The 27837-nt window shown below is 38.5% G+C and overlaps 1 protein-coding gene across 5 annotated transcripts in view; it reads right to left on the bottom strand.

Moving 5' to 3' along the window:
• The window catches only part of LOC127942756 (nuclear factor 1 A-type), a 141390-nt gene that overhangs the window by 19716 nt on the left and 93837 nt on the right, over nucleotides 1-27837 (bottom strand). For 2 of the 5 annotated variants that reach the window (XM_052538707.1, XM_052538706.1), the window contains exons 3-7: nucleotides 26342-26407; nucleotides 21107-21181; nucleotides 13805-13922; nucleotides 11842-11969; nucleotides 3872-4000 (exon numbers count right to left, since the gene is read on the bottom strand). In XM_052538707.1, the coding sequence (XP_052394667.1) occupies nucleotides 3872-4000; nucleotides 11842-11969; nucleotides 13805-13922; nucleotides 21107-21181; nucleotides 26342-26407 (516 nt within the window). Of the gene's footprint in view, nucleotides 1-3871; nucleotides 4001-10821; nucleotides 10873-11841; nucleotides 11970-13804; nucleotides 13923-21106; nucleotides 21182-26341; nucleotides 26408-27837 lie in introns of all 5 variants that reach the window. The other 3 variants (XM_052538709.1, XM_052538708.1, XM_052538710.1) reach the window with 2 other exon arrangements.

A 27837-nucleotide genomic window follows, 5' to 3' on the forward strand; every position in this document is an offset into this window, starting at 1 on the left:
TCTCTAGAGCCAAACGAACCGTAGATCAGTGTTACAGGTTTGGTAACCAGCTTACGTCAGCTACAGCGAAACCTACTCTGTCAATTATGCAAATTGCTTCAGTCATTTAGTGCGGAGAAAAAAATTAAACCATTTCTTCTTCAATCGCTGACAGAATCGAAGTGTTGTGGAACGATGGCCAATTACTTAAATGGCTTGCTCCCATGTCATGTTCTTAGTCATTTAATGATGGTTATTTGGACAGAAAATTGCAAGTAAACAAAGTCTGAGCGTGTCTCGAGTTGTCAAAGCAGCTGGACGACATAATTCACTCTCAAGGCCGTCAACTCTACCGTCTTCAATGTGTCCCATTCTGCTAAATGCAAGACACCGTCTCCTGCACCTTAATATTCATGTAGCGCACGGGGAAAGCCCCACTGATGTGCCGAAAGAGGCTTCGTGAATTAAAAAGGGGTGGTGATGAGACTAAAACCAGAACACAAGCGTGAGAGGGAGAACAGAGGCTCCAAGAGCAGCCGTGTCTTAACTATAGACACCAGGAGATCATGGGAGCCCCAGGAGAAGAGTCTGATCCTTAGAAATGCTTTATTAACAAACGGGCTGTTCTCACAAGAGTGGCGCCACCATGCTCGGCTGTAGCTAAATGTTTGAGCTATGTACCATTAAACTTAGTCATGAGTATAACTGACTTAACTTGAGTCATTCTCCAGGAAAAACCTGTTGCTTGATGTCAGGATTCAATACACACACATAATTGAAATGTTAAATTATATTCTGTTCTTGCTTCAAACTCGCACTTTATTGTATGCTTTATTATTTGATAAAATATTGTTTATAATTATTTACTTTATTTATTAATAATAAATTTTATATCCTATTTATTTAATAGATTAATTTACTTAATCTGTACATATTTATATTTATGTAAATATTCACACATTAAAAATACTAATTATTTTATTTCAATGGAAATTACATTTAATATAGGCACAGTTACATTAGGGCAAAAAAATAAAATAAAATAATAATAATTAATACTTAATAATTAAGTTTGCAACTATATATATATATATAAATACACACACACACTTCCTAATGTGTTAAATACGTGTGGTTTGTAGTATTTGTTTATTATTTATCATTATGTATTTTTTATTCCTGATCATTAATAATACATATTTAGCCTTTTTATTAAACTATTAATGTTTAAATAAAATAATTAGCATATTAGTATAAATATATAAGTATATAAATAATTATTTTTATGGAAATGAAATGCATTACCACTGACAGTTACATAAGGAATGAATGAATGAATGGATGGATGAATGCATGAATGGATGGATGAATGAATGGAAGAATAAGCTGCAACAAGATAACTGATATGAACAACTTTCCAATACATATTTGTAGCTTCTTGCTGTATACGCAACCAAATTAAGAACTTGTAGTCACTAACTTGGAAATGTAAAAAAAATATATTGCAAATGTCGGGTGCAGCCTTAGTCTTTGGTCTATAATTTAAAAGAGTTTGAAGTACCTGTTTGACCTCTATACTTCCATTACTAAATGGTGTCACTGATGGCAAAAAAGGCACAGGCTGACCGCAGAGGTAGTGGGTGGCCCTAAAAGTTAGTCTGAGGGGGGTCCAGCGGACACATACCTCCCAAAGCAAATATGGAAATGATAATGATGCGCTGAAAAGGAGGCAGACTCCAGCAGCTGGTTGAGCGCGGCTCCTCTGTTGCCATTGTGCCGCCACCCGCTCGTAATAGAAAAGGCTCCGGATTAGTTCCACTTTGCAAATCGTGTTGGTTCACTGATCTTTTTTCTTTCTTTTTTTCTCACCGGCCCATTGCTGCCAACTTTCATTGAATGGTGGATTATCAAAATAATAACTAAGGTGATAATAACAGGCTTTTTTCTGATGCGATAGGCAACAGGTCTCCACTTCACCCAGTTTGAATAACACCGAAAAAGGAGGGGAGAGCAAGTGTTACTAAGTCGCACGGTCAATTGAAAGGGAGGACAGATTTAGGCGGTTTTAAATATTCTTTAATGGTTTCAGAAAAAGACGTTTTCCGGCCATCCCACCTAACCGCATAAACCGGGTTTGACTAACATGTCTTAAAAGAGGGAGGCACTTTAAATATAAAATATTCACATGACAGCGATACCACTTCCAAGCATGATTTAATACAAATAACCTCCCAAATTAAGTTGTGGTTTCAACATATTCAAGGTAATTCATGCTGGAAACAGGCTCTTCAGCCCAGTTCCGTGAGCCGTTTGGCTTTATATCCAATAAATAAATAACATCAATAATAGTGATAAAGCAAAAACAGGTACATTTCCACGCAAACCCTTACTTTTGCATAGAAGTAATCGAATACTGGACAAAATGTGCTTTGAATATGCAATGGAAATCCACGAACAAGCTAACAGACTGGGAATTCAGGAATCAGAGTTTATTTTCCTAACTACAACTCAACCTTGCGAAGACAACAATATGTAGCCGCTGCTCACTGCGTGTGTCTGGGTTTGATTAAAAACCATTCTTATCTATGACAAAACCATTCACAGCCAGTGACAATACGGTGAGGATAACCTGATCCAGGCCTCCGTCTGATAAAGCCTCGTTCGCTGGGAAAACCAACCCATGTGTAAGTCACACTCAGAGATCCAGTTAAGTGTTTACATTGAACGCATGTAAATCAAGCAGCCGGACGAGGTGATACACACTGTGGGTTGCACTCATTGCACTCCTTAGCGTATTTGTCAACAACTGTCTGACTGTAACGAGCTACATTTTTACCCACACTGCCTCAAGCCCAGTTCACACGGACAGCTAAAATCCTGGCAAGAAAAACAATTAACAAAACAAAACACACACGCACACACACAAAACCATAAGCCTATTTCAAAATAGATCTTTTTAGTAAATCAAAAGCATACAGCACAACCAGTGTAGTCCAATTCATGAACAAATAATCATTATAATACATTTCATTTAAGAGATTAAAAACATGCAAACATCACTTGCTGAATTAATATTATTTAATTATTTAATATTATTTAATTAATTTTCAAAATAATTTAAGTAACAAACAAACATACAAACAAATAAAAAAATCTAAAGAACTTTAAGTTGCATTGCTTATTGCAACAATATATATATATATATATATATAAAATACATAATAAGTATGTGAACATATATATATATATTATAATTACACATTAATAAAGTAATAGTTTTAGACAGTAAATACAATAAAAGAAAAAGTTTACTTAAAACTTCACTGAAAATTTTTTGGTTGTGCTGATTCCAATCAATCAATCAATCAATCAATCAATCAATAAAATAATAACTGAACTGCTGATTTTGGGCTTTGTTGCAAATTTTTTAAATTAATAATTTTGTAATGTACCTAGGATCGCTTTATAATGTACAGCATTAGCTGAGAGACATTGTAACTCAACTATACCTAAATGAATCAAAATTGAATCCAAATCAAATCCGAATGGAATTGGAATTTAATCAGAATCTAATTACGATCAAATCTAATAAAGTAATAAAAAAAAAAAATGCCAGTCCATATCGAGGTCATGTTCCTATTAATTTGCATGAATTTGAACACTACTCAAACTGGTCGCATCACGTCCAGATGCTCTGACACTACAAATCGCAGCCAGTGTGAACTCCCCTTTATAAAGAGTCCATTCAGATTTCAGGTTCCTGCTTGTCTGGTCTAGTGTTGCAAGGGACAGTGTGGAGTGTGAAGGATTGTGGGAGAACTGCTGGCTGTGATTAGGGGCTTGGGGAAGAAGAGTGGTGCAGTTTGAGTTGGGTGGGGTGTTGGGACCTCACCTCTGGGTCCTGTAATGACAGGTCGATGATGGTGTGTGAATGCCGTTCGAGGGGAAGCGGTCTGCGAAGGCACATGGCTGCTGAAACCAGACTTCTCTGACTTCTTTAATGTGGTAGGCGATGGCATCCCTGGCAAGAATGATTGATAAGTGCAATTTAATAACGCAAGGTTATGGAGACACTGGCTGGCGCAAAGGAGAGAGAGTGGATAGGAGGATTGGGGTGGTTTGTTTGGGTGGGTGGGTGAGTGGATGGGGGTCAAGACAGCGGAGGAGAGACTGTGAGGCCCAGCGGGTGGCACAGGATACACTACATGGGGCCAAATGGTCACTCTCCCAGTGCAACGCAAGATCAAGTGATTATGTAGTGTATTGATGTTAAAATATCAACCGACATGCACACTAGACATGACCTCATGACCTTTCTCAAAATAAAAGTAGGCGTTGTTCTTATTCTTTTGTGTAAATTTGTGCATTCCGAGTCCAATCAGACTTTCAAAGACCAGCTTAAAGGAATATTATGGGTTCAGTACAAACTCACTTAATAGCAAAGTGTTGATTACCAATAAAAATAATTTACAGTTGTCCCTAGTTTTCAAAAATAAAAAGTGAGGCACTTACATTAGAAGTAAACGGAACCAAATTGTACATGACCTATTTTACAACTTGACTGTGTTAAACCTATTAAATGTAGGGCAAAAATGATTAAAAAAACTTACTTTAAAAAACTTAATTTACTAGTTTTAACCAAAGAATTAATGTGGGTGCTTTTTTTGTATTAATGAAAAAAAGGGATCAGTCTAAGTATTTCTTGTGGTAATCAACATTATGCCACAAATTCTTTCAGTTGATTACAGAACTCCTAAAGAGGCATGGTGATGGAAAAAAAAAACTTATATTTTTATGCTTTTGTGTTCTCGCGCAAAACCTTTGTATTCCCCTGAGAAACTCTGCAGTGACTTGCAAAGCAGTTCTGTGAGAAACTTTGCATTTGCTTGTAAAACTATTGTTCCCCCCAAAAAACTCACAAAAACTTTGCCATTTCCTCAAGAAAGTTTGCGTTTGTTCGCAAAAGTTTGCTATTTCTCTGAAAAAAAAAACTGCAGTTTTCCCAAGAAACTTTGTGTGCACTTGCAAAACTTAAGAATTTTCTAAGGAAACTTTCCATTCGTTTGCAAAAACGTTTCCCCAAGAAACTTTGCATGCATTCACAAAACATTTGCGTTTCCCCAAGAAACTTTGTTTGCACTCAAAATTTAGCAGTTCACCCGAAAAAATGTGCATTCATTCCCAAAATGTTTATGATGTAAATAATAAAAAGTGGAGGGACTGTATTTCTATATATCAATACTTTTGCAAGCGAACACAACGTTTTTTGAGGAAATGCAATACTTTTGCGAGAGAAAGCAAAAATATTGTGAGTGAGCACAAAGCTTCTTGGGGGAACGCAATAAATTTGGGAGTGAATGCAGTATTTCTCACATGAATGAAAAAGCACTTAAATATAATTTTTCTTACCATATAATTTTTTTTTCATCACCATGTCCTCTTAGGGGCTGTGTAGTTGAGTGTAGCTGTGTATTATTCCTTTAAAAGTCTAATAGGTTTTTCCATTTCCTAATTTCTAAACAGTTGGTTCAAATTAATGGCGATGAGTGTGAGGTTAGTTGTTAATGGTAAACATGTCGTCTAAAAACGTGAAAACAAAACCATAAGGCCGTTTTAAAGTATCTTATGCACCTTACCCGTGGGCTAGCAGGATGAAATGACGTAGTGATGAGCGTAACAGGATGTGGTAGAGAAAAAGAAAGAGAAAGCTGAACAGACATGGAGGGAAGAGGGGTTAGGGATGCAAAGCACACAGCATTCACATTCACAGTCTGCCAGTGCATTGGCAGGGGTTAATGCGAGCAACAGTTCAGATGCACAGGCTAACATGAGCTAACTGAGAATGACTGAAGTCTGTTAGTTCATGCTCAGCCACGTTAGTCCAACTCCTCCCTCCTGCATTAGTGCTCCCATATTGCCTTGCTTCACTCTACCTCACGCTTCGGGGTAAAAATAGACAGACATGAGGGAAACCTATGGCCGATTAGCCGCTTGAGGTTAGGAATGCAAATTGATAAGAATGAACTGCAAATAGAAGGGGCAATTAGGAGGCACCGCTGGCCCATTTGTCACCCGGTCAAAGCATTTAGTCCATTCTTCTGCACTGGGACAGGATATAAGCACTGGTCTTACATCTTATTTCTCCCCGAGAGTTGTCCACTCACACCCCCACCACCCCGGAGGAACAAGTTCATCCAGACGCTAGTAAATGACTTAAACCAGTGCAATTCAATCATGTGTGGCTAAAGCTGTATTAATGGTTTTAGCCAGCAGCCCTGACTCTCCTCGCGCTGCCCACATGTCTCTTTCTGGTTACATCACAGCACTGGTGTGTGGGACGCCCCCCATAGCCCCCGATCATATATGGAGGCCACCACACTTATTATGAGTCAATTATGGTTAAATTAAACTATCTAGAGAAATCTTATATCAAATAAACTGTTTATGCTCTGTATTTGACCTTTTCCATTAATAATACTAACAAAAAATTATTAACAATATTAAATAATAATAATAACCAGCACACAGCTCGAAGTATTCCACTATCAACACTATATTGCAGATATATAACTATATTGCAGATCCACTATAGTTCCACTATATTGCAATTATCTACTTTATATCTAACTTGTTTTTAGATATGAGGATGTAAGATGTGCAGGTGCGTGAGATTTGGATTTTTTGTGTGCGTGTGAGTGATTAGAAGTCATCCTTGGTTTCTCCAGCCCTTGCAGACTCCTTCCCCTTTCAGGCGAAAAGGAAAGAGAGAGAAAAAAAAAACAAGATGGAAAGAAAGACAGCATCTCTTCCCAGCACCAATGACCATTAGAGATTGGCTTTGTAATTTAAAAGGGTCACCTTAGGTCATGGAAAGGTCAACTAAGAGGTCATTGAAACCATGAAGAGATGGTTGCTACTTCAATAGAATATGGTAAAAGATTTTAAGAAGCCATCAAGCAGAATTAGCACAAATTACCAATGATTTCCAGTCTTCATTCATCAGACACACACACCAAGTGCAAAATTCCCCATTCAGCTGTTCTCAATTTCTCCTCACACTCTCAAGTTCAGCACAGAATGCCTCAGAAGATCAATTTCAATGAATATGCTGACAGCGGTGGAAGACAGAACGGAGTGGAAACATACTGTGTCATTGGGACAGACTCATCAGATGGACATGGAGCCGAGAGTATCCCAAACACTACTCACCTGAGACCAACATAGACGAGAGAGAGACGATGACAGAATAAACAGACAGAAAGTGGTGGACAATGGAAGGAAGTGAAGGATAATAGGATGGAAAGACAAACAAGGGGTTAAGTCGCACACATACACACTCCCATTGTCACAAGCTGCTGGAGAGGAGCCAAATTACATTAGCTATCACCATATTAGCTATCGCTAATGCTATTTCTTAAGTACAGCTTCACTTTGGATATCTTACTCACTGTCTTATCAATATTTTAGCTTATCTGAAGTGGTTGTGATCGCCTGTCACGTTATATAATCACGTTGCCTGTGTGTTCACGGGTCAGTTGAAGTTAATCACTGAAATTTAGCACCAATTTCAGCTTCATTAGCATTTAGCCAAACATGCTACTTTGTTAGCATTCTTTTTGCTGGTGTGTTATTGCCCTCCTGCTTCATCTGTCATTAAATTGTTGCTTGCTTTATACTCAGTTATATTATACTTTTCTGTAGGGCGGAGTTTTGGAAAAAGTGCTTGTTTAATTAATGTGGTTTGTTGAAAGTTCAGGAAGTGTAATGCTAAATTCAGCTTCATTATCATGTAGCATGTTGCCAGAATGCTATTTTGTTAGCGTCTGTTTGTGGTTCCATCTGGACCAGCTAATGACCACGTTTAGACCAGCTAGACACTATATAGGAAGCTGTTTTTCGATTGAGTTTTGGATATGGTGTGGTTCTGAGGGGCAATTTTGGTGCCTGTAGAGTGGGGAAGTCCAAAGAGAAAACAGAATCAAACCTGTGGGTTGGCGGACAGTTTGCTTTGATTGTGTGTGTGCAAGTGTCTGTGTTTGCTGTGGACAGGGTCTGAAGTCTCAGAGTGAGTAATGAACACTTGAAAAGGTTCTGTCAGATAGAATCAAAGCCTGGCCATAGTCAGCACTTTCCTTTCCGAGGCGTTATTACAAGCTGGGTACCGGTCCTGGCCCGATTCTCCTTTTCCCTCCCTTCCTCCTTCCTCACGGCTGACAAATTGACAGAACCCAGACGGGCGAGGAGGCAATTCAGTATTGAGTGCGTCTCTCTGCCGCTCTCCATCGCTCTCGTCTCGTAGAGCTCGCCGTCCCCTCCAGCCCATCAGTCAGCTCTGGCCTGGCTGCAGTCGGCAGTGAATCTACCCAAACTAGCCTCAACACACACTCACTAAAATTTACAGGTGGATTATTAATTATTCAAAATATAGATATAATTAATATGCTTGATTGTTCTATTATGATGTAAGTAATTACCACACAGAAACTGAAGATTATCACGTACTGAAGTCTGTTAATTTCAGTGTTCTACATTACCCCCCCAATAATAAAAGTTACATTTTTGAAAAATGTAATAGATAATATATTTTTTAATAATTTGAGTACATTTAAAAAAATAAAAAATTATATATATATATATATATATATATATATATATATAATTAAATGTAATATATGGTAACTACATATTTATATATGAATTACTGTTAAATTGTGTATATTATATATATTAGGAATTTTTTTTATCAAACACACAGACAAATATTTATTCACAATATTAATATTATTAATTATGTTACATTATAATATAGAAAATAAAACAATTATATATATATATATATATATATATATATATAATTTAATTAAAATTTATTACTATATATGTATATATATATATGTGTATATATATATATATGTATATATATATATATATATATATATTTACATTTTAATATTTAATATTTATTTTAATATACATATTTTGACTATTTAAATCACACAGTGAACTAGATTACCAAAAAAGGATAAATTTTTAATTAACTTTTTAATATTATATATTACAGTTTATTATAGTTTATTATACATTTTTATTGTTATTGTTTTGTTATTTTAGATTGTAAAGAATTTGAAAAAAATATGAATCTTAGAATCGCTTGTAAATTTTGGTTTGGCGAGAGGTCATAGGAGTTTGACTGTGGGACACTCAGAACGACAGGTAGACGTCACCCCAGAGCCCCTACCACAGCCTACCACCTGACACCCACTACCTGAGCAATGACAAGCACGCTGCTGCCTCGGACATACTTTAGAAAGGCTGGCTAATTTTAAACACATTGCGAAGGTCTCCGCTATCCAATAAAGATAGCAGAGGCCCACACGTACACATACATAAACACAAACACACATCCAGCACACTCGGGGGAGATTCACGGAAAGGGACACAAATCAGACAGATGGCAGGCATAACAAGACTTCGAGATGCCACAGTCGTTCAACAACATGGCTGAAAAATGAACAAATGTCACTGATTGGACGATAAATGTGATCCAGCAAGTGATCGGGAGGTCAAATGGCACTCACTTTCTCTCTCACCCTCTTCGTTTACTCATTACACATTCCCTCTCAAGCAAACATACACTGGAACAGACTCTCACTTGCTTGGAGCTGAAGCAACTGAGAAAAGCACTTATTAGTGAGACACAACTCTAAATCAATAGCACCCCTCCGTATTCTCCATTTGTATTGCCTCTTTATCACCTTAATATATTCACATAAATATATTAGGGATGTGTCGGAAATGTAGACTTGTCAACTAATCATCCAATAACCGAGTAGTCGGTTGAGTTAAATTAAGTAAATTAATCCAAAATGTTTAATACAGTGCAACTGATTTAACGTGGATGAATTTACAAGTTACAAGTTATTTACTTATAAAAAAATAAATATAGAAAATAATTAAAATAATATAAAATATATGAAATGATATATGTATAAAATACAAAATATTATTTCAAATGTAAATATATATTTATACATTAAAAAAAAATATATATAATATACAAATATAACATTTTACATATTAAAAATATTATATTAAAATAAATAACAATGAAATATGAAATATATAAATAAGATTTTTTTTTAGTAAAATCATTCAATATTAAAATAAATAACAATGAAATATGAAATATATAAATAAGAATATATATATATATATATATATATTCTTATTTATATATTTCATATTTCATTGATATTTATTTTAATATTGAATGATTTTACTAAAAAAAATACATAAAATAAATTTATTATTAAAATTGAATGATTTTACTAAAAAAATATATAAAATAAATTTCATTAATTTAAATCATTAATAAAATATTTTATAATATTTACAATTATACACGACTCCCATCCAAATAGAAATTTCATACTTTTGCACATCCCTAATATAACTACCCCAAGTGTTTCCTAACACTGCATTCTCAAAAACACAAAGACATGTCACTTTAATGCAAACATTTCCAGATGCACCATTGATGGATGTGGATGACGTCATGCACACAAATCATAGGGATATCATGGGACAGGGGGTGCATGTTGTTTCAGGTGGGCTAAAACATCCTCCAGGCTTTTTCTGTTCCTTTTTTGGGATAAAGGTGTTTGTGGGAGGAAGGGCAGGTGGGGCAAGCAAAACCGTCTGAATAAAACAACAAAAAATAAGATACGAAACAACAACAACGATGATGACAAAACTAGACGGCACAATGGACGAGCTCCTTTTTTTTTGGGGTGGGGAGGGATGGCGTGGTGTGGAAGGGTGACAACATTGATGTAGTTTTACCTTGTCTTGAGATGAACGAACTAGCTAGCGAGCCACGCAGTTTATATCCAGCTTTGAAAGACAAGGAAGGAGGAGAAAGAAACAAGGAGGGACAAAAGAACAAAAAAAGGCAGGGTGAATAAGAGGTGTAGAAGCAAGTGTGCAATACCTCAGCAGTTCAACCATTCATGTCCAGAACCTTCCGGACAACCACACACTCAGATTACACACACTTCTTCATAGGGTTTTCTTTTCCACATGTTCCTCACTTTCACTGTATTCTTTCAATAGGTCTGTAACCCAATCCACATTTGTTTGTTTCATGAGAACTAGTACTAAACGCCTGTTGGAAGTACTACAAGAATCATTAATAAACTAGAATCTTTAAAAGGGATTTTGTTAATAATGATCTGATTCCCTTGCTGGAGCTCTGTAATATATGAGGTGTGTTTCCTCTCTATCTCGTCGATTTCTAATATCGAGGGCGCGCGGGGCTTGATTGAAGATGCTTCGGAGCGGGACAGATTTACAGTCCTCTGCTCTGTGGCAATGCGGCGAGCTTCACAGGACACACGCACACAATCCAGCACGAATCGGCATTCAAGCCCACACGCATACGGGACCCTTCGTACACTGTTAGCGTTATTAGTAGACACGTGGATGTGAAGTTACATGAGACTGGCCATCTATGGCTAACTTCTGAGATGGGGGCAGATGGCGTAAATCTTTCAGAAAGAAAACAAATGAGGTGCCATTCGAGTTAGAGGGTGCCATCTCCGAAATGTCATACCCAGGAAGACGGGTCAGAGATGCTGAATCGCCCCCCCCCCAAAAAAAAAACATAAGAAGAAGAAAGAGAAATAATCCCAGCACAGCTGTCGCCGTCCCACAACGAGCGCACACCACAGGATGCACAAACACACACACACACAGCAGATCCGATCGCTCGCTTTCCACCGTCGACCCCACAGTGTGTGAGAGTGTGTATGTGTGTGTGTGTGTGTGCGCCGGGGGAGGCTGGCTTTCAGGGTGGACGCTTACCTGGCTCTACTTCGTGCCAGCTGCTGGCTTGGCTGACGCTTCCGGGCGAGCGTCCCTGACCTGGGTAGTAGGACTCCTCTCCCGGGCTGTCCACCTCATCCTCCATGCATTTGATACGCTTCGCAGAACTGTGTGACAAAAGAGAGATAAAAAAGAATATTATTTCATTCTGCAAATGTATGATTTTCTTCCAGCGTGCTTTGTTAGCCAGTGTGGAGGACTGTAGTTTGGATTCAGATAAATGCCAAAGGCAGCATTAAACCACTTTCATAAAGCATTTAGTGTATTACTCTGATGTATTTTAGGGGATTGGACTAATTATACGCATTAGGATTCGATTGGTTAATGAAAAGTGTGTTATGATGTCATTTATTAATATTTTTTTCCATCAACACTATGGAGCACAAAGTGTGACACGAAAAACTGTGATAAATTGTATTTTGACAAATCCAATCATAAAATATGTTAAAATAAATGAACATAGATTGCAAGTTTGCCATACTAAAAAAAAGTTTTTTAGTAAACAGATTAATAAAAGATAAATATATATGATAAAACTTGAATTAAATGAATTAAATAATAATATATATTAAAATAAATGAGCATGTCAATAAACACTATCTATAAATATAAATATAACACAAAATGCAGTATGCAAAATAGAAATAAATAATTGACATTTTGCTTAATTTATTGAATGTATTCATTAATTTATTTTGAGATTTATTTTATTGAAATACTTCATTATATATATATATATATATATATATATATATATATATATATATATATATATAGTGAAGTATTTCAATAACAACAAGTATTTCATCGGATACATCTCACAATATAAAATAAATTAATGAATACATTCAATAAATTAATACATTAATAATAAAATCATATTGTTATGTTTCAATATAAAATTATAAAAAACTTTTTTATATCATTAAACATTTTAACAAGTTAAATAGTAAAATTTGATTTCATATTGAATCTACATTTTGTAAAACATATTTATTCAGATCAAAAAGTTGGACATCAAAGACGTGCAAGCTTATTCAGACACACACACACACACACACGTTTTACAATCTAACCCACACATTCAAGAAGTGAGGAGTCATCGGAGGCTGGCGCTCATGTGTGTGTGAGTTATCTGCTGTGAGCTGAGCTCTGACATTTATTTGTTAATGTAAGGCTTACTGGTGTTTTTCACTCATAATCGGTTAATTAGTTTCTAGCATGCAGCCACACACAGGGTCCTTATTCCAGATGTTTGCTTTGGCAGGCCTGGCTGAAGAGGCCACTGAAGCATGTGGGCAGACGCACACATGTACACACACACACAGATGTATTTGACCGCACACACATGGACTCCAAAGTTAGCCAGCTCACGCTCTAAACTAGATTTTTGTGCATCAAAAGTACCCATGATGTCCAAAAATACCTTGCTGATGAGTGTGTTCTGTCACTTTCAACAAATGTATGGAATGGAAACGAACATACACATGACTGTTGTATTTTCAAATGTGTTAAATATTGGCACAAACGTTTATGTACGTTTGTATGTGTGTGGATTTTAGCTATGCTGCGTTATGTTAAACTGACAGCGAAATTTGCCCCATCAGTGAAATCACAGGAACCATTTATACATTGCATTTCAGCTGTGCACACACACACACACACATCCAAACATCTGTCCACACACACACACACGGGATGCCACGTAGTGCGGTTTTACATCTAGAGCAGGATGTGTGTGCGACTGGCCTGTAGGCTGAGCAGGCGGCGGAGAGAGAAGTTTCCAGGTGGACACACATATGCTGGAAGCTTGTGTAGCTCAGACTCCTGCAGCCTCTTCGAAAGCTCAGCCAACACATCAATCTCTGCCTCGGCTGATTAATTAAGACTCAGAGTGAAGGAGGGAGACAGAGAGAGAGAGAGAGAGAGAGAGAGTGCATACCTGCTAGAAGAAGTGCTGGGAAGGGGGCGCCTCATGGCCCCGGGGCTCATACTGTAGTATGAAGAGCTGTCCAGGTCTGCCAACGAGAAGTTGGGCCCCGTCCCTGCCGCGATGGGGGCTGCCACACACACAAAAAAGAGAACAATCATTAATACCGGAGAACAAAAACAGTCTTCACATTCTGATGCAGTATATCTTCATTTCCACGTCTGAAGTAAAAGTAAAGTTTGAGGTGGTTCGGTTGTTCGCCATTTCGGCTGTGTAACAAGTTTACTTCTTTACGTATAAAACAGCAATAAAATTGTAACAAATTTTCATGTTAGTTCAGCTAAAAAAATGGATAGAACGATGGATAGATAGATAGATAGAACAATCGAATGATAGACAGATAGAGAGAACAAATGATAGATACAACGATCAAATGATATATAGATAGATAGATAGATAGATAGATAGATAGATAGATAGATAGATAGATTGAATCATAGACAGACAAACATATAGATAGACAGAACGATCGAATGATAGACATATAGATATATAGAACGATAGATAGACAGAACGATAGATAGAACGATAGATAGACAGAACGATAGATAGATAGATAGATAGATAGATAAAATGATAGATAGATAGATAGATAGATAGATAGATAGATAGATAGATAGAATGACAGACAGACAGACAGACAGACAGATAGATAGATAGATAGATAGATAGATAGATAGATAGATAGATAGATAGATAGATAGATAGATAGATAGATAGATAGATGGATAAATAGATAGAACAATAGATAGAACGATAGATAGATAAAATGATAGATAGATAGATAGATAGATAGATAGATAGATAGATAGAATGACAGACAGACAGACAGACAGACAGACAGATAGATAGATAGATAGATAGAATGATAGAACGATAGATAGATAAAATGATAGATAGATAGATAGATAGATAGATAGATAGATAGATAGATAGAACGATAGAACGATAGATAGATAGATAGATAGATAGATAGATAGATAGATAGATAGATAGATAGAATGATAGATAGAACGATAGATAGATAAAATGATAGATAGATAGATAGATAGATAGATAGATAGATAGATAGAAAGATAGATAGAACGACAGATAGATAGATAGATAGATAAAATGATAGATAGATAGATAGATAGAACGATAGATAGATAGATAGAATGATAGATAGAACGATAGATAGATAAAATGATAGATAGATAGATAGATAGAAAGATAGATAGAACGACAGATAGATAGATAGATAAAATGATAGATAGATAGATAGATAGATAGATAGATAGAACGACAGACAGACAGATAGACAGATAGATAGATAGATAGATAGATAGATAGATAGATAGATAGATAGATTGATTAATAGAACGATAGATAGATAGATAGATAGATAGATAGATAGATAGATAGATAGATAGATAGAACGATAGATAGATAGAACGATAGATAGATAGAACGATAGATAGATAGATAGATAGATAGATAGATAGATAGATAGATCGATAGTTAGTTATTTTCTCATATATTTGTATTTTTCATCATATTTAATGAATTACATTTCTCTACAATTCTTCCTCTTCCTGTCATTCAAATTCAACTTCCTGTTGGGTGTGGCAAATTCAAAATTTTCAAATTAAAAAATAAATAAATAACTTTACTGACATTTGTTTATCTTACTGAAACACTTGTGCTGGTTACAAAACTTTCCTCCCTGAGCGAGTCGCCTCAAGCTGCAAATCCCCCCGTGCCCCTTTCTGTAGGTCATCGGTGAGCAGTGCTCTATCAAACGCCTTTGTCATACAGTACATAAAGCCGTGATGCCTCTTTATATTCATGGTGACTGAGACCACTATTTTTTGATGAGGACAGCACGAATGTGTAAGAGAGCGGCCCTGGTCCTGCATACCTAATAGGCCGGGCCCAGGCGGGGAGAGAGAGAGAGAGATGTACGTATGTGTGTGTGTGGGGGGGGGGGGGGGTGGGGCAGCATGGAAGACTGTGATAGACACGGTAATGGGCTGCCTAATTAACATTGGAAGAGGACACAGTTAAAGGGGCAAGTTGGACCAAGGGAGGGAGAGAGAGAGCAATTTCACTAGCCAACAACAAAAAGTTGGACACATAGGAAGTGAGAAAGGAAGTGCTATAATTTCTGAGTCATCTCTTTATGTTAACTTTTTTTTTTGGAGGGGGGGTGGGCGTTCCTTCGCTCTAATAGAAGTGGCAGCGTGGGTAATTTATGACGAGCAGTAAAGCCGGCTGCATTTGCATGGCTAATAGTAAGATGTGAAGTAATTTGTGTGAGAGCTAACCTGGGCACCGGGCTGCAGTAACTCAGCCGGCCCTCGAAACGCACACACATCCACACGAACGAGCCCTCACGCCGAGAGCGGCCAGCCCTGCTGCATTTTGGGTAGAAAAATGACCACACTGCAGTCTGTCTGACTGGAATGGAAATCAATCATAAAGGTAATCCGCAGTCTCTACCTCTTAAAGGCTTTATCAAGTGCTTTCGCTTGGAGGATTCCAAATGAAGCCTGTGGCTATCAGGCCGGCATTGATCTTTCTTTCTCTTCTCTTCTCTCTCTCTCTCTGATCTTTACTGCTTTACCTTTCAAGCTGCTGGGCGCAAAGTACATTAGCAAAATGTTTCAATTTATTCTTATTTACTTAGTGCAGAGGAATGGCAGTGCAGCGAGTGGGTTTACTTAGCTGTGCATCGGGGACAAAGAAAATTGTCCAAACAAGTTGACCAAAGTTACGAATTATTTAATGTGGTTATTTTTAACTTTGTTAGACGATGGCTAAGGAAATCTAAATGTAAAAGTATTGTCCAAAACTATTTACAAAAACGTTCTATGTTCAACAATGCAAAAAATGTAAAATATCTACAGATAACTGATATGGTAGCGATCTCTTAACTTCTAAACATTTACAGCAAGGGAAAAGTATTTCAAACTGGTTTTAGATTGAAGGCTGGCAAGTTACATGAAGTTTGTTGACTGACAGCAAAGTGACCGAGTCTGCTGGATGTGGTGGAGTTTTTTTTTTTTTTTGGTGTAGTCTGGTATCAAGGGTTGACAATCCCTCTTAACATACACACACACAGACATACTCCTCCCCTCCGCCCAAACACTGGCCGTGCTAAAGCATCTACAAAAGCTGGGGAGGCTATTCATTTGAAAAGAGCAGGGGGAGGAGGAAGAGAAAAAGAGAGAGGGAAAAAATTGGCTTTTGTTCAGGCCGGATTTTCAAATTGAAGCATTTGACAACAAAGGCAGCAGCAATCAACTTCAAAACCCTGGACGTCTGTTCACCCCGTCTTCCCCCCACCCCCCTTACTCCTCATCGCTTTATTGAGCGAGAGGACCATGGCGTGATGGGATCTCATCTAACTGGTCTGAAGTTGTTGAGCTTTGACAGTTCTTCGGTGGGGTTTTCTGCTAGATCAGCTCCTGTGTGGATACAGACCTACAGCATAGGTCCAGAGTTCTCAGTCTGGAGAAGAGGGTTCACATGGAGCTAGACCTTACACCCTTACTGCGTAGTTTCCCATCAAACCGAATGAGAAGAAAAGGCTCTAGAGGAACCTCGCTGGTGAAGTCTACAGGTTGGCGTCCGGTTGAAAAAGGTCAAGAAATATAAGACAAAGTAGTCCTGTACTCAGCATATTACTACTCCTGGTAAAAACATTGTGAAGGACAGGGCTGATAATCAGCAGGTTGCCGATTTGACACCGTGCTGGTCAAATTTGAAGGGATAGTTCACCCAAATATCTACCAACTACCCAACTACGACTCTCATCATTTTGGCACATCCTTACTTTTACAGTATATCAATGAACAACTTGATTTTTTTCCATTTTTATTATTGTAGAAATTTAGGATATTTTGTGGCACGCTAGTGTTGACAAGATTTAAGCCCCATGTGTGTGCATTTCACTACAGATGGCACTGCCCACTCGCAGGCTTTGGCCCAGTGTTGGCACAGTGCTGACAAGACTAGTGGGCGTATCCCCACCGGTGCTGCTCGGCAGTGTCTCTGCCACAGCGACCTCCTCTCCTACTCCATAATTTATCCGCTCCCCCTGTTCGGTCATATGGCTAAATGGTCCGTGCCAGCGCCCAGCCATCACCCAGGGATTTCCAGGTGTCCCTGCCCCTGGATCACGCTGCCTTGCTGTTTGCCAACATTTCTGAGAGGCTCTTGCAGGCGGCCTAATAACAATAACCTCATCCTAATCCCGTATCCTCTCCTGTCTCTCCTGCAGCCTTCGCAATGTCCTCTGGAGAGGCTCTGAGTGGGCGGCAGCAACAGTAAAACTGGCTCACGTACAAGTCCTCTTGTTCACCTGTGCTTGATGGCGTGCCAAACTGTGGCGTGACAGTGTCCGACTTCATATGGGGGCCAGCTGTAAGGAAAAATCAAACTCTAGCTGATAGTGGCCGTTCCTGGGAACGTTTAAGAATTTGAACTCTGCAAGACTCGAGAAGGTGGAAGGGAGTAGCTGATGAAGGAGGAGTAGGGGAGGGAGGAGGATATTAGAAAGGCGGACCCAATCTCTGAAATTACCCCAGCTTGGTATCGACTGGCCAATTATGCGGAGTTCCATTTACAAAAACGTAGCTGTAGCGGCTAACTTTATGGAGACTTTCATTTCGCTCTCCCCCACTACCAACAACCCCTCCTTCCTTCTCTTGCTCGCTTCCTCTCCTTTTTTTGTGTGGTGCTTTAATAGGATATTGATCGACAGAAGCAGATTCGATTGGGCTGCCACTGAATTGTGTAATGGGTGCACAAAGCCAAGGTCATAGTGTATAGTCAGGGAAGAGCTAAGGCAGCCCATTGTCCATTCAATATCACGACCTTTCATCTTCCGAACAGGCACGACCCTGCACTCAACCCCTTCTGCGTTCGCTTAAATAAATCTGCCAGACGCTCCAACACAGAAGCCCCATTGGAACTCCTCTGGGCAATTCATACGCCACTTCAGTATACCAGATTACCCTCTTCTACCCATCTTCCAATCTGGTGCACTTACCCTCTACACTTCAATCAACAGCATCATCTCGGTCCCTTCCAAAAGAAGCTACCAAAGTCATAAGTGTGCATGCATACAGCACTTTAATTCACAGTCACTCCATAGGGAGCAATCCTGTTAGAGGACTTTTGCTAACTGTGGACTTTGCTGACTTCTGAACTTCTTAGATGATATTGCCCATTAAGGAAGGAAAGCGGCTGACGCAGGAGGGTGAGACTCTGTCAACTGTCCCGCCGTTCCGCAGAGAGTGGATGAAGAGGTGAAGGAGTTTTAAAGATATCCCGCTGAGGTGATGAGAGGACTACTGTTGCGGATTATTGCAAAATTCAGAATTGAAGAATTAAATACCTTTCAATTTATGAGGTTGAATTTGAGTGAATTGGCCACGTCCCACAGAGACTAGACTTGGTCATTTACAAAATTGAAAGATATCCAACAAAGGTAATGCATTTTGTAAATCTATGCATCTATCTAGCCATTTTAAACCTTTTTTCAAAACTCTGAAACAAGCCAACATTCAAAGTTTGTGTTGACAACTTTTAAAGAAAGTGTACACTATATACACTGTGTCACTAAAATCCTCTTCCTGTTCAACTTCCTTTGGGGCTCAAGAGTAATATGCTCTTTAGACAAACATCAGCAGCCCCCAGCCGACTAAGAAGAATAAAGAGAATGATGGGGAGAAGAGAGCAGAACACTTTGATTTGAACTGAACATCCAGCATATGCCACCCAGCATTTTCTTCTCAGTATGTCACAGATGTTAGGATAAAAGCCGATCTCTCCGCAGAGCTGGATCAATTATGCATATTCCTTAATCTTGTTACCATCATACACCAGGAGTTCTGATGCAGCACAGTACTGGCTGAGTTTTAATATCTAATATCCCATCATCCTCTCTCTTCTGATACCTTTCATCATTTTCTGCATCCCTCACATCCTTTTGCACCACCTCAAGCTGGACTCACGTTGACCCGTACACTTCCTTCCTCCCGTCTGCTGTCAAGATGCCAGAATGTGGTGGCACCCGAATGTTTGTTCTCACCAGACGCTGTCTTTGCATTGGCAGGCACTTTGAGGGTTTTTGAAGACAGACTGCGAGGTGAGACCACAGTGGGCTCTTTGCCTGGGCCCTTATGAGTCCTCTTCTCCTCTCCTTCGGCCAGGATTAGGTCACGAAAGCGTGTGATCAATGCACCTCTGATCAGAAGGCTCCAGCGAGTGCTGACAGGCGCTTTGGATCGGCTATTGTTAGCGGGTATCGACAGGCACGTATGGATCGCGCTGCGCTCTGTCACTCTCCACCATGAACGTCTGCAATTTTTAAAGGTCACATTTTTTACTCCTCCTTCTTGCTCCATGCCTCCTCGGGGGAAAGTCTACTTTTCTTGTTCTGTGTTCTGCCTTAATCACTCTGTCAATCTGAGAATGACTCGATTGCTTCCTCAAGCTGTGAAAATACTCACCTTCTCGCTATCTTCACTTTATTAATCAATTTAAACACCAAACATTTAACATCTGAAAAGTCGCATCTGCAATAAAAGTACAGCTTATTTACAGAAAACATAATCTGAGCTCATGAAAGAGACACCGTCTAAAAAGACTGCACAAAAAAACTTAGTTTGTACTTTAGAGAGTCCAAGTACTGTTGAACTGCACTGCACTGAAGCACTTTCAGCTGACTGCTGCATTTCGCTAGTGTTTCGATTTCTAATGAGTGGAGGGATAGTGGATTCAGCCCATTGTTCTGAAAACAGCACTGAGAAACCAGAGAAGATTTCCTCCAGCACACTGGTTAATAACTAGCCTCATCCTACCTTTGGGCTGATTTAAGATGCTTGAACTAGGGTGCTTCAGACCTTGTAGTTTTATTCTGCTGCTGGCCTTCGCATACTAGTGTGTAACAGGCCCTAAATCATGCCAAGATCGGGACCCTCGCACAAAACCAAATGAACTTACCTAACTTATTATGAAAGCTCAATTGATTTTACTGCTGAAAGTGAAGTTAGAACTGACTTACCTGGAGCTTTTTTTAAACTATTTTTTTCAGTTAAAAAGCAAAAACAAAAAACAACAACTTTAAAATATGATTTTGAAATATGAATTTAATGTGTCATGTCATTGACCCAGATTTTTAAAACCACACTCCTATTTAAAACACATCATATCAAAACAAGCCTTAATATCTCATGCGATGTTGTAGAGTTGTTGAGTTCTTACTCTGTGAGACTCGCACGAGCTCAGAGACGGTGAAGACACCTGATGTGATGAAACTGTCCTGGAAGCCAAGGTGCCCTAGGAGACAAAAAGAAAAAGAAGAAAACATTTTATCGCAATGAACGTGACAAAATACAGAGGAAAGACAACGTTTATGTCCACAACACATGCACACAAAGTCCCGGTGGGGAAGGGAATAGGGAGCGTTTAGAGTGACACTGAGGATAGAGCACATCTGGATTTGGTCCGATGAGTGTCTGCAGTACAGTGGGGCAGAGGCACTTTGTGGTGTGGCGCACACACATAAACAAACAGCTGTATAGGAAGCTCATGAAAGCATGATTATATATGTGTTTACATATGATATGTGGTGGAAACGCGGTCTAACACATTCTTTGTGAGGCAGAGAAAAATCGGTCGCCTCTTCCAGCAGACAGACAGACCAAAATTACTGTGTTCATTGTGCTGACTACGGCTGACCCAGGACCTGCCACACACCCTGCGGGCTGCTGCTCTGCTTGAGGAGCCCATATCAGCCTTAGATTCAACCACAGACAACCCGGCGACCCTAAACATGCTACCATTCGACACCACAGAATCAAAACATGCAGTCAGTGTGTGCTGCATATCCCATAAGGATCTGATTTTATATAGCGTGTTGAAACTGATTATATGGCAAGATCATCCCAGGTTAGACATAAGCTTATGATATGGTACATACAGTATCACTAGATTAGAAGTTAATAGATCGCAACATCAATGTGGTAGTTGCAAAAGTGAGAACTTAGCGATTAAACAACTTCCTGCACTGCTCGGTGGCTGGCGAGCTATAAAACCAACAACAGAAATGAGTTGAGTCTTGACTGGCTGGATGAGGAGACGTATCGCATGTGGACGGGTGGAATAATAAATAATAAAAACAGAGCGAGAGAAGGAGAGAGAGAGAGACAGAGGGAGGGGGTAATATCTACAGCTCATTGCAAGAGAAAGTGCTGACATGAGCTAAAAGACTGCAGACCCGGAGAGCATTCCTGCACAGATGTTCCTGAGATTGAGAAGAAGTGAAATAGAGTTTGTTTGGGGAGGTATCTGAAGGAGGGCAGACGTACAGTATGTTAGAGGGCATGTGGCATGAAGCTAAGGTAGATTACCAAATGACAAAGCAATGAGGACAGTGGGCTACAGGGTCGAGAGCAACAATGGCATAAAGTCGACGTTTCCACACAGCTGTACATACTGTGAAACAACAATAATACAGAGCAGAAGCGAGGCGCACCATTACTTGGAAAAGAGAGGGATGACGCAATGGAGCCGAGGAGGGAGAGAGCGGGCGAGCGAAGGAGCGTTCGTCACCAGAATTCCAGTATAGGGAGCATATGCACCCGGAGTTCACTGAGGGCATTTCCATGAGTGCCTCATATAGGGAGGCAGGGGCGAGGGAAGAGGCAGGGCTTCTATATCTCAACATGGATAATCACTCCCAGCTGTGTCCACTGTAGCACCGCACACACACACACATGTAGGGAGGAGCCAGGGTTCGCCTTTCACGGCAGCACCGAGACCTCAACAAGCCTCCAGCGCAGCAACAAGAGCGCTGTGTGGAACTACACTGGGCCTCGGGACAAGCAAACCTAAACTGCATCTGGGAAGTTGACAAAACAAACTTCTTATTCAACATCAAGACTTTAAGTGTATGTGTGTATATTTTATGTACTTTGGTCATTACTATACAACATTTTAATGAACTTTTTGCTTCTTTAAATTAGTAAAAATTAATAAACAACAAGATTGAAAAAAAAGAGTCTTGTTTTTAATCAATTAGTTTAGAACTGGACTGTGGAAAGTGTGTTTAGGACCAGAATGGAGCCAAATAACTAAATTGCCATTTATGCAAATTGCCACTGGCCTTGGTGATGTCATCAGAGACGGAAAGTTGTTGAAGGGGTGGAGCAAGTTACTTCTGATTGCCAATTACAAAGAGTGTTTTTGATATTCAATGAGAAAAAAGGGGCGGTGCTTGATTTTATCCACCAAGAATCGATTAGTGAAAAGTGTGCATTACGTTTCAGAATGAAGCCGGACATGAAAGTTACAGTAGCTAAAATTGGCTGAATTGCTGTTTGTTTTTATTATCTAATATAAAGCTTGGCCTTGGTGATGTCATCGGGGACTAGAAGTTGTTGTAGTTGTAGAACATTAATAAAGCATAATAACCTAAAAATCTCTTTTCAAATAGTCTTAGATGAATGTCTCCACTGCTTGACATTTGACAGCCACCCAAGAGGCAGTAAATAACTGTTTAACCATTTTTACTAGCTTCTTGACAAATGTCTCTCACATTCTTTTGCCGTTTTCTTGTGCCCTGTGTTATGGGTTTCCCACCTCCCCTCTCTCTCTCCTGGGCTTGTAAAGAAGAGGATATCCTCTGGCCTTATCTAATAGTCTGCGGATTGTGCAACAGCTGCCTCGTCCCAGAAAGACAGCAGCAGCCCGCTCTGTAAAAGAGCACGTAGCATGGAGCACAAGGGTCAAGGTCTACCAGCAAAAACAAACCATGGAAAAATAAAAGTTGACCATGTTTTCCTGCATCGGGGATGAGAGGGAGACAGAAATAAGGGAGAACCAGAGGTGGTGACAGGGAAAAGGTGGAAGTGTGCGATAGCCTCAAGCTACGTCTGACAGTATTTAACAGCCAGTGAAAGGAGTCAGTGGTCTTTGAAGGGATAGCTCGCTCTAAATAACAATTCTCTCATCATTTACTCACCCGCATGTTATCTCAAACCCGTATGACTGTCTTTCTCCCATGCAAGCAAATACATGACATTTTTCTTGACCGCTCTTTTCCATTCTTATGTAGCTCTTAAATGTCATTCTTCATGACACGATGTACTTTGATTTGAGAGTTGCGCATGAAGAACAATATACATTTTGGCTTCGGAAGATAAAATATAATAATTATATAAGTATATAATACTTGCGTGTGGTGTGTGTGTGTGAGTGTCTGTGTTTAAATAATTACATTATTATTATATAATTTTATAAAATATTAAAAATATTTTGAAATGAATAAATGTTTTAAATATTTAAATATATGAAACTTATGAATTCATACATGTTAAGTTTTCAAATTATTTAAAATATTATAAATGAGTGCAATAAACATGATAACATATATGCACATAAATATAATATTTACACATCTATCTATCTATCTATCTATTTAGATAGATAGATAGATAGATATAGATATATATAAATATATTTACATATATATATATATAGCAAAGATATTACACACAACAGTTTTCATACATTAAATTTAATCGAATGAAAAAAGCATAGTGAAAATGCTGTTTAATTTCTCCTTTTATAATTTAGAAAATTAATGCTGGGTCAAATGCTGCTGATCTGAGTCCAGTTTTGTGAATTAAAAAGGATGAAACAAGACCAGGGTTCTCAGACTGGATTGGGACTGGCCTGTACTGCTTCAGATCAAAACATGGAAATAATCCGAAGATCACGATGACAGATACAGATGCCAGATGGAGCAAGTTTGAACGGGAGAGAAAATATGAAAAAAAAAGACATTAGCTGAGTGATTATGTGCAGCCTATATCAGCACAACTCAGGGGTGATCTTCAGTTCAACATGAGAGAGAGAGAGATGAAAAGATAATATCAGCTACATGCAGGATGAGAGAGATGAACGCGCTCATCTGTCTGTATCCTCTAATCTGAGTAAACAGGGCCATGTTGGTGTCACACACAAGGGCGTGGAAATAATAGCTCAAGCTTTGCGCGAACATATGCGATAATCTTTAAGTTAGGAGGAAAATATGTTTTATAATGCAGTTTTGAGGGACGCATACGTAACAACGCTCCAGGGCGGTTGTGGGAGGAGAAAGCGGGACTTTTTGACATCATTCTCTGTTTAAACTCAAGCAAACAGGCCATTCAATCATTGTGTTTATGTTTTCTCAAACTACAAAGCAGTCGACACAGTCTGTTTCATTGTCCGCTAATAATTTGTAAACACACACAAAATCAGCGGAATTGCTGTTCTGTGTTTGTTTTAAAAGAGCCCGTTTAAAACAATTTTCCTGCGATGGAAAGATGCCACTTTTCGATCACAAGTTTCTGCAGACGCAATCTTCTTAGGAGTAATCACCCACCTCTGGCTTTTACTAACACACTAACACTAAACTTCTCAGAGGAGAGAATAAATTCTAGAACTTCGACGATGTGAAAAATTCGCAAACCTGTTCTTACTATAGCTGAACTAGCTAACAACAACTAGATATACATTGGGGACAAAATAATCTAGGCCAGATTCAGACCTGTTTTACCCACACACTCTCCAAAAATGAGGTTTCAGAAGTGATGCCATAGTAGAACCATTTTTTGGTTCCACAAAGAACCTTTCAGCGAAACCTTTTGTGCTATGGAAAGTTTCTACACTCTTAAACATAAAGGTTCCAAAAGTGATGCCACAGAAGAATCATTTTTGGTTTCCCAAAGAACTTTCTTAAAACCACTGTGAAGAACATACAACAACAACAACAACAAAGGGTTAATGGATGGTAAAACATCTCAAATTAACCATCAATTCTAATAAAGAACCTCTATTTTTAAGAGCCTATCAAATACAATGAAAGAATCAATCGTGGTTCCTCCAAAAAACTTTCTGTGAACATCTAATATAAGAATATTTGAACAATCTACTCACTGTTTAAAACATTTTGTGAAATAGAAAGTTCTATACTCTTAAAAATAAAGGTTTTCGCAGTGATGCCATAGAACCATTTTTGGTTCCCCATAGAACCAATGATAATCGTTCCACTATGAAGAATAGAATTCCACTATGCACTTTTCTGCAAATAGAAATGTTCTACACTTTTAAAAAAGAGGGTATGCCATTGAAGAACCATATTTGGTCGCTCAAAGAACTTTTCAGCGAACAGTTCTTAAAAAGAAACATTTTTTCTCTTAGTGTGAAGAACATTTGAAAAAAATCCCTTTCCTCCAGTAAAGAACTTCCATAGACATTAATGGCTCTTCATTTATTTATTTTATAACATTTATTTTCTTTATTTGTAAGAATGTATGAGCTCCAAGCTCATCTGGAGTAAATATACAGTATGCTAACAAGAGGCCATGGCTCCAAACAACCTGGATTATGTTTTGGACTTGTAAATGCATATTTCTAGATATGTTGGGAAACGTGAGTAGAAACACTCACCATTTTCCGGCTGGTCTTTGATGTCACTTTCACTGGGCTGGTTCGGACTTTCAGACTGCCCTGTTTCTGTAGAGAGGCACACAAAGAAAGAGAGACAGAGAGTGAGATTTTGTTGCAAGACCACGTTGAAATGAAGCACCTGACAGCCTCCCGAAAACAGTTTCTGCAGCCCAAAGACTGGGATAGAAAACATCTAGTCCAGAGTACCAAAGAATCACCATGCTGAGCGTGCAGTCTGGCTGCCAAGCGGCTCTGGCCGTGCAGGTGAAACCTTACGCTGATGTGTGTATACATGAGGCCACCGTGTTGTCGATTCAATAGAGCTGACTGCTGCCACAGTATAGGCTGACAGACAACAGCATGCATTGTAAAAAATACTCCCTGTCTTTCTAGGGTTTAAACAACTGCAGATGCAATTAACTTATTAATAAATGTGGTTTATTAAATAAATAAATACATTTGGTAAACTACATTTTATATTTTAAGATATAGAATGTAAATATAAACACAATATACAAAATAAAATGTAAGTGAATTATGTGATTATATACAGTAAATCAACTGACAGACCTAACTGTAAGAGCATTCAGATGCAAAGGGAAGTTATTGGAATAGAAGGTCTGACTGTACTCTAGCCAATGTCCTTTTGGCGCGCGGCTCGGTAGGTCAGACCAACAGTGGGGTCTGGGCTGTGAATTCACACTGAGTGTGCTATTTGCAGCCGAGGCACTTATGGAAGTAAGTCTAGAGAGAGAGAAAGCCTTCAGACTTGGGTGTACTGCATAAAAAAGGCCCTATAAATTTGATGGGCTCCGATTTCTCCCAAGAAGTGCTCTTTAACGGTGCCATTAGCTGCGATAGCAATGATTCGTGCTGGGACGTTAAAGGAGCTTTCGCTAAGATTCACCCGGGATCCTTTAACTCTTCTATGACAGCCAAAAATGGCAAAGAAATACGCTTTAAGTTGATTTAGGCACTGGGGTGAGTATTGATTTCTCACTGGAGATAAAATAGTTGTGCTGGGAAAAATATTACCTATATCACACTAGCAAGCACAAAAAAAAAATGCCTGGCGAATTTGGGAACGGAATCTGATTAATGTCTTTTTACACTTCATTTTTTGGCAAAATACACTTTAAAAATATCACGCTGGAAAAAAAACTTCAAATTTGTTCATAAAATGCTTCAAATTTCGGTTTAAGTTAATTCACAGAAAAGTAATTTTTGGTAAAAGAAGAAAAAGGATTTATTACTTTTTCCACTTAATTGTTTTGCCCAAAATATATGCTAAAACATCACTTTTGAACACAACTGTAACTAAGAAGCTAAATGTCAAAAATATTCGTTTACAGAAATAGTCTAAATTTCAGTTAATTTTACAGTAAATGACAGAGGGAAAAAAACTATTTTTAGACTTTTTCCACTTTAGTTTTTTGGAAAATCATTTTGGGGCACAAATGTAATGAATAGGCTTAACTGCACAATAATTACTCGCG

This window comes from Carassius gibelio, chromosome A22, assembly GCF_023724105.1.
Source record: "Carassius gibelio isolate Cgi1373 ecotype wild population from Czech Republic chromosome A22, carGib1.2-hapl.c, whole genome shotgun sequence".
NCBI lineage: Eukaryota > Metazoa > Chordata > Actinopteri > Cypriniformes > Cyprinidae > Carassius > Carassius gibelio.